General features: G+C 33.4%; 2 protein-coding genes across 2 annotated transcripts; one reads left to right on the top strand and one right to left on the bottom strand.

Annotated features, from left to right (window-relative positions):
• Nucleotides 1–2563: 2563 nt before the first annotated feature.
• On the top strand, nt 2564–7047 carry LOC25496868 (RNA polymerase II subunit A C-terminal domain phosphatase). The gene is made up of 2 exons (XM_013597578.2): nt 2564–2684; nt 6722–7047. The coding sequence occupies exons 1-2, from the start codon at nt 2564–2566 to the stop codon at nt 7045–7047; spliced, it is 447 nt and encodes a 148-aa protein (XP_013453032.2).
• A 3886-nt stretch (nt 7048–10933) lies between these two features.
• On the bottom strand, nt 10934–16873 carry LOC25496870 (putative DNA (cytosine-5)-methyltransferase CMT1). The gene is made up of 20 exons (XM_013597579.3): nt 16531–16873; nt 16348–16447; nt 15637–15744; nt 15428–15547; nt 15241–15331; nt 14926–15140; nt 14758–14823; nt 14396–14644; nt 14253–14311; nt 14093–14159; nt 13650–13979; nt 13470–13538; nt 13275–13361; nt 13087–13174; nt 12606–12724; nt 12414–12515; nt 12289–12332; nt 12128–12197; nt 11759–11862; nt 10934–11273 (listed from the first exon to the last, which is right to left on the bottom strand). Exons 1-20 carry the CDS (start codon nt 16773–16775, stop codon nt 11099–11101), a joined length of 2508 nt encoding a protein of 835 aa, XP_013453033.1. The 5' UTR covers nt 16776–16873; the 3' UTR covers nt 10934–11098.
• Nucleotides 16874–17561: the final 688 nt, after the last annotated feature.

Below are 17561 nucleotides of genomic sequence, written 5' to 3' on the forward strand. Positions count from 1 at the left end.
ATTGTTGGCGCCCAGAAATCTGATAACAGCAGCCAAAAGCAAAATTTGAAGTATTAGAAAATTATTGAAGATAATAAAAGAAAAAAGAATGAAGGTCTAGTTTAATGCAGAAAAAAAGGAAGACAATTTCTTCTGTACTTTTTTTTCTAATTTTTATTAAGATAATTGAGATGTCATGTTTTTTTTTTATTGTTTGTAAATGTGAACGTACTCGGCACCATATATTGGGCAATATTTAAAGAGGACCTTTACATAAAGAGGATAGTGATATAGTTGCACCAAATTTAATCACTATAAATATTTTAACTTTTCGTTTTTGATTCTCTAATATTTTTTTTGGACTTTTAGCCCCAGCATTATTTTTGTCCAAACTTTTTGACCGTGCTTTTAATTCAAGCGATATTTTTTAATGAGCTTTTTTGAAGGAATGTTTAGAATAAATTATAAGAATCTCTCCAAAAAAAAAGATTTCTTAAAATATCATAAACATGATTGCAAATAAAATTTTCAAAATTTCCTATGATATACATAAGTTGATATAAAAGCAGAGACCAAAAGTGTTGATGTAAAAATTTTGAGGGATCAAAAGTCGAATAATTTTTTTAGAAGGACTACATATTCACTTCTTTAATTTGGATACTGTTCTAAAACAACACTTAAAAAGAAATTGACAGAGTATTGGTTAAATATGTAGGTGCATCGATTTTACCTTAAAATAGGACATGCATATTAGAAAATAGTAATATATTTTTCACTTCAAAGCATAAATTATATGTTATTAGTTTTAAAGTAAATGATTTCCTTCCATCCTTTTATAAAATTTTTGAAAAAAAAAAAGAATTAATGGCTGAAATTTTTACTCCACTTTCTTTATCTTAAATCTTTCAAATGATAGTTTTATCACCAACTCTTGTCCTATTAAGATCGAAGGATTAGTCTTTATAGTTCTGCACAAAATACCTGATTCACATAAAAAAAAACATATTGCGAGTAGTATATTAAAACTCTAAAGTAAATTGTTGAAAAAATAGTTCACATATTAAAATACAATAATATTTTAATAATTATGCATGTATGCACATACCTATGAATAAATTGAATGAGACTCTTCCCTAAAAAAAATTATTTAAGGCGACTAAATGTTTTGGTTTGTGTACTATTACATATAACTTACCTAGACCCAACCCATTTCCTAACCCTAAATCCACACCTCCTTTCTTGTCACTTGTTCTATTAAAAGTTTCCGCCGCCGTTTCTTCCTCATTTCATCTTATACTTTTCTATTGTGCTTCTTCTTTATTACTCTTTGTTTTCTCCATCTTTTTCCATATATCTTCATAATTTTATTTTTCTTTCCTTTCTTGTATTCTCGGGGATCTAAGTTTACTAATCATTTTTGTAAAATTTCAATACCTTTTAGACTTAGAGTCCATCGATAATTAGTTATGTGGTTCCTCCATCAACTTCAATTGCGCCGATTCAATCCAATTTCAATTTGTTGACGTCAACTCTTATCCAATAGAAATATGGATTTGATAGATTGATTCTCCTAAATAGATTGAATATGTTCTCAATGTGTGGTCCAATTGATCTAACCAACCGATCTGGCTTAGGTTTTGTAGCACTGAGTGAATGTGAAGATGATCTTATGAATACAATCATATATCTCAAAATTATCAAATCGGTGAAGTACCAAAGGTATACCTTCAATATAAATCTGCAACTTAATTTACATTCATTTATTATATACATATATGCAATTCTTAATTTATCCTTAGCATGGATCCTTTATGGTAGAACAATGTATTTTATTCTCGTTTACATACAAACATATATATTTCATGGATCTAAATTATAATTTTTTTTATTTAATTTAAGAGATTCAATTTTGTTTCTAGGCACATATTTTCACGTTAGATGGATCTCACGAGTTATTAATCTTCTCCATTTAATCACCCTTCTCCTCACTCTCTTGGTTACTCCTCATTTTTCTTTTGTCTTTTCACAAAATAAACCGTACTTTTCACCATTTCAATTTGTATTTTTTAATATTATTTTATCATATGACTTTTGAGAGAAATATCTTGTGTATATCTAAATTGTGGAACACATGTGAAGAATGTGGTGATTGTAAAAAAACGCCATATGAAGTAGGTTGGATCTATAAGATAATGATGATACTCTACAAATTTAATTTATTAAGTAAATTATTCATAAAAACTATATTGCTCAAGTTTTAGTTTATTTATTTTTCTTTGATATTCAAGAAAAACATGCATGATTGTCTCAACAAATTAATCACAATTTCATTGTTATTGGTGATCAAAATATTAGTTAGAATCAAATAGAATTTGTATAACATCTTTTATTACTAATTTACCATGCCTTAGCAGTCAAATCAAAGAAAGAAGCTAAGGATCCAAGAAGGAAAATCCAAACAACAAATTTGTTGTCGTAGTTGGGAAAGCTGGTGGAAAAAATGGTGAGCGATGTATGATGTTGATAAGGCTCCTTTGTTGCCAACGCATTCAATCCTCCAGTGGAAGAAGGATCCGACAAATCAATGTATGAAATCACTGATCATTATGAAGATGATGATGATGATGACAACAATGACGATGATGCTAATGATGATGATGACGACGACGATAATGATGACAACAACAATGATGATGGTGGTGGTGGTGATGTTGATGATGGTGATGATGATGATGATTAAGGAAGAAGTTTAGGAGTAATTACAATAGAATAATCTTCTTTAAATGTAATTCGGAGACTTTTTTGATCCACAAATGTTTGTGATTAACAAGTAGTTCTCAATGCTTAGATGTATATTAGTACACAATTTAAGTCTAATGATCATTTTTTTTTTTGGTTACAAGGCAAAAAGATGAAAACAGAAAAACAGAAAACGGACAAAAAGAAAACAAGGCTAGCGCTTTAGGAAACAAGCTCCTAATTCATCCGTCCTTATCAGAGGTAGCAGGTCCTCCGGAGGGGAAGAGTGAATGGACGACTCAACATCATTTGAAACTCCAAGCTTGGCCATATAGTTGAAGGTGAGAAAAACACAAGAAGGGAGGTTGAATTGTGTTTTCTTTTTCTCGTAAAAAATCTTCTTCTGATATCACTTCAAAAGCTGGTTGAGAGTGCTTCTGATGTGATGTTCAGAATTAGATATGCAGCGGAATAAAAACAGAGCAGAGAAAAGAAAGAGAGACACAAGCAATTATCCTGGTTCCTTCCACAAATCGGAAGTAGTCCAGTCCCCCTTGCACTTCCAAGGAGATTTCCACTAAGAAATAATCACACAGATTACAACTGCTCAATACTATCTAGTATGAGACTTCCCAAATGCTCAAGCACGCAGGCAAGAGACTTCCAATGCTCAAGCACTAAAGCAAGAGACTTCTAATCAAACAGAATTACACAGAAAATTGTTTGACTTGAACACTTGATATACAATCAGTGGTGTTCACAATACAATGCAATAAAAGACTCTAGACTTAAGAATTTCTAAGATATATCAAATCAGTGCAGAAATTCAAAGTGCTTTTGAGAAACAAATTTGGCAGAGTTTTGGCGCTTTTAACTTGTGTTCATGTCTCTTTAGATCTTCAAGTCTTCACTCCTTTATATAGTGGTAAGTAGAGAGACGTTGAGATCTTTAGCACGTCTAAAGAGTCGTTGAGTTCCTTTGATCATCCACCAGTAATATTTTGCCTGATTTGGGTGTAGTCCTATGAAGGATCAACTTCAAATTCATTCCTAACTTGAAGGAACAATTCTGCAGGCAGAGTTGTTAACTTGTCTTGTAGCGAGGACACACTCAGGGTCGTGGAGGTAGTGGTTGTACACTTGTACTTTGTCAACTCTTCAATGAGGGACAAGCACCCAGTGCTTTTCAAATGAACGTTCGCACTTCCCTTTTGATCCTTCTCTCTCTTAGACGAGGTTAACTTAATGAAACAGCTCTTTTGAGATTCCAGATTGAATCTTCTGATCAACTGTAGCTTCTGGTGATGATATAGCTTCTGATGAAATCTTGCTTCTGATGAATTTTGCTTCTGATGAACTTCTGCTTCTGATGACGTCATTACTTCAGAGGCACTTGTAACTTCGAAAACACTTCATAGCTTCAGACGCAGTTTTCTTCAGATGCTTTAGGTTCCTTTGCTCTCTATTGTTCTTCCAAGACCTATTGAAATTGATTAACTTTGCCTATGGTCTTGTACACTTGAACAAATATTAGCAATAACCAATTGACAATTTTTAATACCTTGTTATCATCAAAACTCATTAGGGTTTATTGTAAAACACATTTTGTTCCAACAATAGTCTCCACACTGATTATCTTCTCTGAGAGAATGGAGAAGAGTGAAATGTCTTGAAACCATGAGGTCTTTGATATTTTGAATAAGCACAACATAAACATGAAAGTGATTCAAATCCTCCTTGATGAGTTTGACAGTGAGAAGGGAATCCGAATAGCAAACCAATTCGTCAAAATTGAAACTAATAGCCAGCTTTAGACTTTGATATAAAGCTGCAAGCTCCGCAAACAGGATGTCCTGACTGATGTGGCCTGAAAATCCAGCTATGTAAGTCCCTGAATGGTTGCGAAAGACACCTCCAAAACCTGCACGAACCAGAACACTGCTACAGCTGCCATCAACATTCAAAATTGTACACCGAGCGTTGTTATAATTCCAACGAATCATCCTAGGAGAGGGGGCAGCGGCTGCTGTTTTGCTGAAAGCTGAACTGATGTAATCGGCCATGTTGAAAATGTTATTACTGAGATGTGTTTCAGACATAGTTTCATTGTCGAGGCACATGTTGTTCCGGTGCCTCCAAATCCACCATAAACCCGTAAGAAACTCAGTAGAACGCAAGCAGTTGGCTCCATCTCTCAACCAATCAGTCATCGAAATGGCAGAGAAAAAATGTTGAGTAGAGAAACCGATTTTCCTCCATATGGCAGCAGAGAATTTACAATCTCTCACACAATGAAATAAAGTTTCTTCTTGTCACCGCATCTAGAACAAATTGCCAAGCTAACCATGTTCATGTGATGAAGCAAGGTCAAAGTGGGGACAGCATTGTGACAAGCCAACCAAATTAAGAATTTGAATTTTTCAGGAACTTTTAGTTTCCAAATCCAACTCCATGAATTAGACGCTTGAATTTCTAAATCATGTTGAGAGAGTAACCAGCTATAACCACTGTTAGCGGAGTAAGTTCCATTTTTATGATGGGACCAGATGAAAGCATCTTCAAGAGACGAGTTAAAGCTTAACTGAGTGTTGTTGATGGTATCTGCGATAACTGTTGGGAGGTTGGTGTAGAGAGATTGCGTATGCTGACCATCATTTGTAATAACATCATGAACGATGAGATGAATATTATGAATGTCGACAAATGGAACCTTTATGCCATGAACGCCAATAGGGCTCCAATTGCTATACCAAAAAGAAGAATTACCTGAACCTGCTCTCCATGTATAACCATTTTTTAGGACATTTTTAGCACGGGAAAAAATAACATCTTTTATTTATACAATTTTTTTTTGCATACTACAACTGTTTTAAGAGTTTTGAACAATATTGAATTTGAGTATTTCTTTTGGACAATTTACGATCGAAATAAATTATAAGAATAAATAATTTGAAAAATCGATGAGTTTACTTGCTATACTTATTGTAAATAAGTATTATATGTACATATTAATGAATATTGTTAGGTTGTATGTGTGTAGTCCAAATGATGCATGGTGCAGCCTACTGCAGAGTGGTTGGGTTAAGAGAGAATTATTTATTTCTTGGGAAAATAAATTTAAATCGAGAGTAGTTTTTGAGAATCGAGAGTGATGTTGTGGTCAGTTCTATGATGATGTCGTTTTTGAGATTGGGTTAGGTTTGGATAGTATTGTTGTTGTAATTGGGTTTTTTTTTTTTTTTAACAAATTAAAATGAGATATATTAACAAAAAGTTTTGATCCCTAGCATAAGGAGTGCCAAAAGAGACAAAACAAAATTACAAAGAGTTCCGATCAAACCACAAAAAATAACAAGGAAAAATACATCAGTCAATCCCCAAACAAGTAAGGGGACGCTGCCACCACATATGGTAACCAAAAGGAAAGCACACATTTTTTGCTTTCAACCATTTAAGAGATATAATCTTAACCTTCTCAAGTAATTGTGCAGTTGTTTTTGCTGTATTGACAAATATTCTCTGATTTCTTTCGTGCCAAAAAACTCAAATACCACAAAGCCAAACCAAATGAAGGAAAGAGCTTCTTGAAGCATTGCTACCAGAAGAGAAAACAAATTGATAATAATGATCCAGAACCTGTTATTTTTATTGGTCAAAAACAATAGAGAGAGAGAGAGAAAAAAAAATAAGAATATAATGTGAGTATGACAGAGAAAATTGTTCAAAAATTGTATCAAAATGGTTGTACAAATATCATTTGTCTTTGTCTTTGGTACTCTTCGGCAAAATTTATATTTCTCTAGCTAGTTTTTTTTTTTTTGTGGTGTCCGGAGTTCGAACCTCGAACCTTGCATATAGTACATTGTTTTTGTCAACTGAATTAGGCTCACGGGGACAAGCTAGTTTTATGTTAAAATTTCCCTATTATTTTTTGACCTAAAATTGTTCGTCCATTTTGCTTTGTCTTACAAGCTTATTATTACTACAAATGATGAAATCTTAGGGCAAGAAAAGAGAAAGTTACAATTCACCACTAGCCCTAAAAATTCCATTGCTGCTTGTTTGAAAGATGGGAAGGTGTTGAGAAAGTTTTGGGGAGATGAAGATACTGACAGCACACTAGAACCTGAAGACATTGAGGTTTTTCCTCCAGATGCAGATAAGTTTTTAGCTACTCCTTTAGAGATAGGCAAGTTTACAAAACCTGGCAGGAAGTCTAGAAAACATAAGAGTCCTAATGAAAAAGGTTCTGGTGGCATCACAAGTAGTGAGAACATCCAAACTCGATCTAAAAAGGGTGTAATTAAAAGCAATCTCAAATATGTTTGAGTCTCGGGATGTTTCATTTTACCTTTTGCCTTTTGATTAGATTGCATTTGCCTTGATTGTTTCCCCTCCCTCCTGGTTGGTTTGGGAGGGTTTTGTTGGTTTTGGATTTTTTTCTTGTATGAGGTTCAGGCTTCACCTGACTTTTATATTGAATGTTTAGCTTTATAAAAAAAAAAAAGCTTATTGTAAGTTGGTTTTAATGTTAAATTTTCAAGTAAATTTTTGAAAAATGGACCATCTATTAAACTATAATAATATTTTAGTTAAATAAGTTTTTAGTCCTTATAAATATATCGAATTATCTCTGTGAGCTTAGCTCAGTTGGTAGGGATATTGCATTTTATATGCAGGGGTCGGGGTTCGAACCCCGGACACTCCACTTCTCCACAATTTAATTGTGTAAGCTCTAGCCATTAGGTTACTTGACCAAAATATATATATATATATATATATATATCGAATTTTACTTTTAGTCCTCATAAAGAAAAATGGTATGCTGCAACCCGTATAAAAGTTTTCAACTCAGTCCTTTCTAAATCTAAAGGCCGCAACTTGTGGTTTGTTGTTTTTTCCACACGTTGCGTCTAATTTACATAAGCCTAAACCTATGTCCTAACCCTAAAACCGCATCTCCTCTCTTCTTACTTGTTCTATATAAAAGTCATCGCCGCATCCTTTCTCCCTCTTTTCTTATCATTCTCTATTGTGCTTTTTATTCACTCCTATGTCTTCTTTGTTTGTCTTTAATCTTGATAATGTTATACTTCCTTTACTTTTCTTGAGGTGTATCAATTTACTAATCATTATGTAACATATTACTACCTCTTTGAGTCCTTTGATCATTTAAAGAAGTTCAATTCGAGTGATTCAATCCAATTGAATTTGATTTGATGATGTCAATATTTGTCTAATTTTTTTTTATCAGATAACTTGATCAACTTAAATAACTTGAATATGTTTTCAATGTATGGTTCGATGGTCTCATAAAAACAATTATATATCTCAGAAATCAAATTGATGAAGTACCAAAGGTATACCGTCTATACCAACTTCTCAGCTTGATTTACATCAGTTTTTATTACACACACACCAATATGTGTATCTTTTTTTTTTTTTTGGTATTCATCTTTAATATGAATCATTTATGTTAGAACAATATATCTTATTCTTGTTGATATATGAATTATATTTCTATGATTTAAATTATTTATTCTTTTCTTTCGTGATATTCTTTTCAACCGTTCTTAACATAGTCAACAACTCTGAGTCTCTGACATAGTTTTGACCATGTCATAACAAAATGGATTTATCTATGTCAAAGACAACACATTCTCCAACTCATTGTGACACGAGAAATAGAAGGTTTATTTGAGTGTTAAACCTCTCCTTATTCCCATTGAGCAAAATTTATCCCTGAATGATGAATTATAAAATTTGCTTAAAGACCCTCCACGTACAGAAGGTTTTGGAATATTAATTTTTTTTTTAACAAAAATAAACGATATTCGTTCATTCAAATTGATAGAGTACATAGATACAATACATATCTAAATTCGCTAAAAACGAAAAGGATGAATATGTGAACAAACTCACAACATCTATGTTGTGAATCCGGTTAAAATCACACCAATGAAAAACAAAGATGTGTGGAGCAAAAGGAAGTGGTAATCAATGTGTAAAGTGTCTCCAAGCAACAACAACAAAACAGACCTTAATCAAAGTGTAGAGCAACACCACAAGCATAAACAAAGCAATAAAGATAAGCAATGAAAGATAGGAACAAACACACCAAGATTGTTGACCTAGTTCGGTCCAATATGACCTAGTCTGGGAGAGAGAGCAGCTCTCCAATCCACTAATATGAAAGTGTTACAAGAAAATAGCTTGCAAGCTTACACAAGAACAAATCCTAATTTCTACCCATTTTTCATATCACCCACACTCTCAATGAATCCTAAGAGAAAACACAAAGAAGCTTTTTGATCCTTCCAATGGTGAAATCTCACTACCCAAGGTGTTTACAATGTTTCCCAACCCAAGAGAACCTCACTACAAAGACACTCAACCCTAAAGTTACCTCCTTTGCAATCCAAGTTTCTCTCTCTAAAACCTCTACTTCAAAATCTGCAAAGAAACACTTATATAGTACACAGTGACAGTCGAAATCGCGCCGCGCCTGTTAAAAATCGTGCCACGATTTTAAACGTACGACCTAAGATACAACGTCCTTATCCACAAATCGCGCCACGCCAGTACTAAATCGCGCCGCGATTTGCCTTCAGCAAAAACATTCATTCTGCCAAGCAAAATCGCGTCACGGCTCCCAAAATCGCGCCACGATTTTGGCCTTTACAGAATCAGTAATTTGAAGTCAATTACAACAATCTATGTTAATAGCATAAAACGGCAAAGTACCTATGCCTACAAATATAATTAATATGACTATATCCATGTCTCCGGAATACTAATGTCTCCGGATCTGCAACGTTGACGACACCAAAGTCATTGTCATTGATCGGATCTGCACTTGTTCAAAGCTAATCTTTCAACCTGAATCAAATAAACACCGCACTAAGACGGGAAATCATAAACACACCGCACAAAGACAGGAACTCAAAACAAACAGAGTCGTTTAGAGACGACGAAATCACAAAAACAAACGAAAAAATCAGAAAATATGTGAAATCACTTATTCAATTAGGATAGAAGAAAAACAATTCGGAGGGGTGATTTTTGGGTCAAAACTGACCCTAAATCACCCTTCTGAACAAACGAAAAAAACAGAAAATATGTTAAATCACTTATTCAATTAGGATAGATGAAAAAACAATTCAGAGATTTTGGAATATTAATGTATCTCACCATTTCATGTCCTAACAAAACTTTTGCAGCTAGCAAAATGAGTCAATACATGAGCAAAGAGTTCACATGTCATCCTCAAGCTATCAATCAAATTTTGCAATACCTAAAGACCTAACAAGGTTTGGGTTTGATGTTCCATTCTGCGTCATCTTTGAAAGTGACACAATACGTGGATGCATACTGGGGAGGTTGTAAACAACCATAAGATGAACCACATGATATTATGTGTTACTTGAAAGATTCTTTGATTTGTTAAAAATAAAAGAAACAAACCGGTGTTGAAGCTGGTGCATAAAAATTAATCTCTAGATTTATTCCATTATAAGTGAACATATCTTCACTTCCGTTATAAATGAACATATCTTCACTTTTGTATTCAAAAATCTGCTATCCAAAATAACATTGGGTGCTGCAGACATCAAGTGAAAACCAAATTATGCAACACCAACACATACAAAGTGGAAACCCGATACAATGCAAGAACTTAGCAAAAGAGACAGTCATAAAAGCATAGGAACCAGTTCGAATTAGAAACCATTCCTACTAACAGACTAATCTGGTACCTTTCTCACCAAAGACCAAGCGAAAATCATGTTATTGATCCAAAGAATTCACACTAATCAACACAACCACAAAATTTTATCAATTGCAAGATGAATTTCTGCACACTTAAACTTGAATTTTAAACTCTAGCAATTCAGCCTGTTAATGCAAAGCATGCCATCATTATCTTCTGTTAATGAAAATGTTCTTTTAAAGAAAATCCACCACTTAGCAAAACTTGTGATATGATGCACAAAAATGCATACAAGCTAAGGCCATGATTTTCTAATTAACATATAAAGCTGCAATACAAAGGCGAGGCCTGACATAAAAATAAGAGCTTGTGTTCTGTTTTCCTAAACCAATCTTAATACTTTCAATTTAACAAGAAAAATAGTATAGGAGTTGAAGTGTCATTCAATCAAACACTGTTTTTAAACATTCCCATTTGCCATATTTTTTTGTTATCAGATAAATCAAATCTTGCAAAATCATCACCGAAATGTGAATATTAAATCATGATCAATAATGTCATCAGCTGTACGAACATTCATTCATACAATTCCATGGCCTGAATATTCTTGGCTTAAAAATGAAAATGAAATCAAGATAACGGTGGAAAAGACATGGATGAATGAGGACAAGCTCAGCTTGAGCCATCATCATCAACTACATCTAAAGAATGGGCTAGACAACTTGGGTACTTAAAGGGGAGAATTGTCAAAGGACTGTCATCAGAGAGTCCTAGAATTGCTAAACCTAATGTGTATCCAAGGGCAAGGGCCACAGGAACAGCAACTGCGTTTCCAACTTGAATATACCTGCATTAAAGATGGAAACTATTGAGTGTCATGCTATACATAATAATGGAAAAAAAAATTATAATGAAAGATAGAATATGTCACTAACTAATCTCAAACTATAACTACTTTAGTCTTCTACATTTAGCAATCTTTCTAACCATATTGTTAGACCAATAAGAAATATTACACCTAAAAAGTTCTGGACTGATCCATCAGGAAAGTTATTGAGCAGTTGCGCAATTTAGTAATAAATATGGAAGGTAGTTATAATAGTTGGTTAAGGAATTGGAAGGAACAGATTCCAATCTCAAAATGGAAGGGAAGACTGAACATTCAGCCATCCTTGTCTCTAAATACTTCATATGATAAAATATTGTGTATTATCTTAAATCATAAGTATATGAAAATTGTGGATATAAGGCTACAGAAGTTTTCTAACAACAAAATTCTGCTTATATCTTTCACTAATTAACTCAAGATAAGATACCAGTTCAAACACATACCTCTGTTTGACAGGGCCACAAAGCTTATAGCAGTCTGGAAATCCTTGTAGCCTTGCATTCTCTCGTATACTAAGAACTCTGTCTTGTTCTGGATGGAGAAGAACCTAGAAATGGAATAACTTGGGATTGAGAAAATGCATAATCATAAATGAAAAAGAAAACAATTGAAATAAGGACTGCCACTTGCACAACAAGTCCAAACAAAGAACATGGTCAGATGAGTTTAATTGAAAAAATGCTAACATGATAATCCTGAGTTCAATAACATTTCTTATATACAACATTGTTTTAAAGAGGTTTTGCAATGGGAGGATAACATGAGTGGCATTAGTTTTACAAAATATAATGTACACAACTTCAAACAATAACCTGATTATGAGGCTCAGCCCTTGTTACAACAGTAGACACAATTTCGTCCCACCAAAGTCGACCAAATGGCCTGTTGTGTTCAGAAGATACATAAGAACTTTGATATAGATGAAATAGACATAAAATATGATGACCTAAAATAGATGTACATATATACATACTTAGAAGAGGTCCCACGAACAAATGTCATTGCATAATCTGGAACCTGTGTGGAAAAAAAAGTGTGTGGTCAACAAAGAACTAACTTCAAAATAAATGTGTCCCTAAGACAAGACAAGATTAGTACCAAAGGCTTTCCAGATTTTAGATACACTCTTTCAACAGAGGGGTCCCATTCCACCTTTTTTTCTTTAACAAGCACTCCCTTGAGGTCCCTGAAGTTTGCCCCCTAAAAAGGCAAGCAAGCACAATTAAAATTTACATAGAGCAACAAAGATAAAATGACAGTACTACATAATATCAATTCAAGATACGGTACCTTCTTCTTTGGAATGTGGCAAACTCTCTCATAGTCATCGGTATTTAATTTCAAAGGCCTGTGATCATACAGCATACCACTTGGTGCACTATGATAGTCAGCAGAATAATTCGCCATCTCTGGAGTAGAAAACACAAGATTCAACACCAGTTCAGTTTACTGATGAAGGAAGCAAGACAGATTTTCTAACCATATGACATGTAACAACATGCAATGACCACATACACAATTCTAGTTATAAAAAAGACCAGAGTGAGACAAAATGCAGTTCATATATATGCAGCCAGTACATTTTAGCTGATAAGTAGAGATTGTGTGAATCTTACTCTAGGTAAGCTTGATATTTAGTATGAACACATTGAAATATAAAACATTCATTCATAAAAAAACTGCTGACATCTTTCATTGCAATGACAACAGAGTACTAAAAAAGCAAACAACCAAGACTACTTCAAAACTCAAAAATCAATACAAAACTTACCACTTCTCTTTAATCTGATATATTTTTGAAAATCAGTACGAGGAGTAGTCCCATAGCTCCTTTCATCATCGCTATCATCATTTTCAACCTGTTTGATAAAAGAAAACCGAGTTAAGAAGTGGAATCAAAATTTTGTAAGAATCAAACAAACTATATTCACAATGTATTAGTGAACAAAATCAACATACTGGTGGGAGATCATTAATTGCATCCTCAAGGTTTAATGCCTTGGCCAGCTGACAATTTTCATTAGTGGAATATGCAACTGTAATTTCCTGCATTATGAAAGTACCCAGATCACATTGATTAGAACTTTACTATCACAATATGGGTTCCTTGTCTAAGAAAAAGGCACAAACATCTCTATTTTTATCAGTTCTTACTTCAAACTCAGTAGGGATGACTGATCTCGATACAACCTCATGAGTTGGTAACGGATATGACGGTAATTTCTACGGACAGAAAAGATGGATAAATCATTAACCTTCCATTTAAAAATATTTACAGAGTAACTTAAATAACACAACAAAATAAAAAACTAGTACTATAAGCAATGGCCTTACTTCAGTGGCAAGAGCTCCCCAAAGAAAAACACGCATCCGAAATTGAGGAAGGCCATATGACCCTGCAGCCATCATTCCCATTCGAGCTTGGTAATTCATGGCCACTAGACGGCCTACAGCATAACGCCCCAGAAACCCACCAGCAAATTTCAAAATGTCTACAACATTCTCCATCAGAACATACTTAGGCTTCAAGAAATCAATAATGTTCATGTAAACAATTAATTGCTTATTTTTTTCATCCTCCAACGGAGCATTTTTGTTCCTAAAGCGATTGAAACCACTAACACCTTGACAAGGTGGCCCACCACAAATAAAATCAGCTTGGCCCTGTAAGAACATAAAGTAGTACAGATCATTTTAATGAATAGCAGAGAATTGATAAACCATTAGAGGTGAAAGAAGGGGTTGAGTACAAGTAAATAATGAGTGGTGAGACTTACAGGAAGAGGCAGTATCTTTTCCTTATATCCATTTATAACAAAATCTTTCATAGCATCTTTACACTCGCTGTTAAATAATAATCACAGTTAGTAACGGGCAAATCTTAAGTAATGCAAAGTTAGAGGAACAATAATCAATATCTTGATGATTGGAACATACCTCAAGCCCTCAATGGGCTCCCACGTATCATTACTGGAATCGTAACCCTTCCAATGCACCTGAAAGATTAGAAATTTATAGCATAAAAAATAATGACCACTAGCTGAAAATAATTAATTACACAATAAGGCAAGAAAACTTACTTTAAAATAAAGTCCTGGTTTTCCATCTTCGTTGGGATCACCATAGCAAATAGAGAGTAGTCTTTCAACCTCAAATACCTCAGAGTCGAGTGAATTATCCATAGCTTCATCATCAGCTTCTTCCTCAGCTTCTTTACCAGCATTCAAATCAGAATCTGTACTTTCTGCTCCATTCAGTACAAACTCGTCACAAAGTTTAGCCCACTCTTTTAGTAGACTTAAAAAGTCTTCTGTGGGTTCATTCCTCACCTGAATTTAACATTTAGGGAAGCAATACATGCATGTTAATAAGAATAATAATGAAGAATTATGAAAAAAGTTAAAACGACAGACATCAGGTATAGAATAACACCAAAACATACATGTGTTTCTGGGTGATTCAGCTTTAGACTCTCACAAGCATGTTTATTTATATCCACAGCCCATCTCTTCAAGTCAAAAACAACCAAGATTATAAAATCAGTAAAAATATTATCTACCAGCAAAGTTAAAATGAACCTTAGAAACATTATGCAAATTAGTCTAAATACCGTGACAAGCTTAATGCCAGAAATAGACGCTCCAAAGCAAAGGCCAGTGGACATAGCTCCACACCCAGAATACAAATCCAGTAAAGTCCACTCGCGCCTATTAGATTCTTTAATTTGAGTTGATTTTTCTTTAACCCCTTTCTTATCAGTTGCATGGACATTGGACCCAGATTCACTTGAAAGTGTTGAAGTCTTGCTTTCTATTATGGCAGGTGCTGTATCAATCAGGGCAAACCATAATCAACATAAAAAATTCGGTGAAGCTACATGCAAGAAACTTAAGCAAATCATCATAATTAATTTACAAAATCATACCATTGTCAATGTTACAGAAAGTTAAATATGGCACAGTGTACTTCATATCGAAATAGAAGTCACAAGGAGGAATTTTCTTCTTTTTTGCAGCCTGTAGTAAACAAAATCAACATATTTCAAAACTCTGAACATTATAATGCAAAATTAGAAGTTATACAACAAAAGAAGAACTACACAAAGCACTTACATCAGGAGAAATTTGTACAATGTTTACTTTCCTAACTAAACAATCTAAAGGATTTTCATCTTTTACATCAGATTTGAAAATCCTCTTTTTGTCAACTAGATTACCATGGTCCTTAATCACCTGCACACACATTCAAATCACCAAAATCAACAATAACCCTAAACAGCTAAACAAACCAAAACACAAAAGAGTTAAAATTCAATCTTTACCGTGTCTTCGGCTCTATAAAACCATTGGGCAGTAAAATATTGTTCTTCATCAGGAGTTTCAAACAACTCCACAATCCTAGCAATGTAATCCTCTTTTCCTTCCTCCCCCTAAACAACATTCATCAAATCAACACAGTAAGATCAAAACTCAAAAATAAAATAAACAAACAAACAAATAAACATGAAATCAAATCAAATAAACACTAAAACACAAGATTTTCAACATGAATTAAAATCAATAATAAAAATATTTTAACATGACATAAAGAAATGAACCCTAAAACACATTTTTCAACATGAAATCGTATATAAAACAAAAACATAGTTTTCAATTTTAAATTACAGAAATAAACCCTAAAACACCAAATTTTCCACAAGAAATCAAAGAAATGAACCATAAAACACACAATTTTCAGCAAGAAATCATGTCAATTAAAATATAATTTCCAACATGAAGAAATAAACCCTGAAAACAAAATTTTCAACATATGAAGAAATAAACCCTAAAAAAAAAAAAACTTTCAACATAAAATCAAACAAAATAACATAAACACCGAATTTTCAACATGTAATCATAGAAATAAATCCTAAAACAGCAAACATTCAACATTTTTTTTTTGAAGGACTAAACTCATGAAATCAAGTAAAATATAAGAAAACACAAGTAAAATATAAGCAAACATTCAACATTGAATAAAAAAAAATAGAAACCTTGACATAAGCATTATCGTCCAGCTTATACAAAATCCCATCAACTTTCGCTTCACGGTAGTGAAACTTCGCCTTGAAACTTTCATCATCACTCGATTCACTACAAAACACAATCATATAACATTAATTTTCAAATCTTGCAATAACACAACAAAAAAATAAAAAATAAATAAAAAAACTCACTCGTTCTTGGTGTATCGGTGAGGCCATTTCTTTTGAGCTTCATCGGCCGGAATAGGTTCTCCGATGAAGCATGCATCATCGGAATTGACCGACGATTGCTTCGCTTTCTTTCTTCTGGAAGGAAGAAGAGAAACCAGTTCTTCTTCAACGGGAATAACCGGAGATATTTTGGATTTCTTCCGTTGAGAAGAACGAGGAACGACGTCGTCTTGTTTGGGAGATTTACGAACGCGTTTTTTAGGCATTATTGAGGTGAAAGAGAAAATAAGTGCTTATTTTTTGTTAGGAGAAGAGAGAAGAAGGTGGATAGTGAAAGCTGTGAAGAAAAAAGCGATTATTATAAATGAAAGAGAAGAGAAGAGAAGAAGCAGTTTTAAATTGAAGCGGGAAAATGAATTGAATATTGCGCTTTTAATTTTCGCTACTTTTCATTTCCAGCACTTGTTGAACCCGCTGAGTGTAATTGACTCCACAATTTATGGAGTGAAGTAATTTTCCACTCCTATATTATATTAGTGGGACCAAAAAGTAAGAATTTAATATATTATTAATAAATTATTATTTTAATATCAATTATCTTTTTCTCGAAAGGAAAATGTACATCTTGTTGGTAACTTAGTATGGATCAGGGGTGATCAAAATCGAACCTGCAAATCAAACCAATTCAAATTGAAACTGCAAAAAACCACATTTGATTTGGATGTATTCGGATAATTTTTTTTACTCAACCGCATGATTTGGTTAAGTTTGTGGTTTTGATTTCACCATCCAAACTAATCCAAACCAAATTGCAATATAAGAAAAACACTAATTAAATATATATCACCTAAACTAATATTCATAGAAAGTCAAAGGAAACTTTAATAAACGATATATTTTTTCTCTAGTTAAATTCAAAAATGTATTTATGTGCTATTTGAACTCTTAGAGAATTATACAAATTTTAGTCTTTTGTATTTCTTACAAAGTTTGATTAATTTTTGTCCACGTTTTAATTTGGTCTACGTAGTTGAGAACATTGTTGTATGAAA

Source organism: Medicago truncatula, chromosome 6 (genome assembly GCF_003473485.1).
Source record: "Medicago truncatula cultivar Jemalong A17 chromosome 6, MtrunA17r5.0-ANR, whole genome shotgun sequence".
NCBI classification, from domain to species: domain Eukaryota; kingdom Viridiplantae; phylum Streptophyta; class Magnoliopsida; order Fabales; family Fabaceae; genus Medicago; species Medicago truncatula.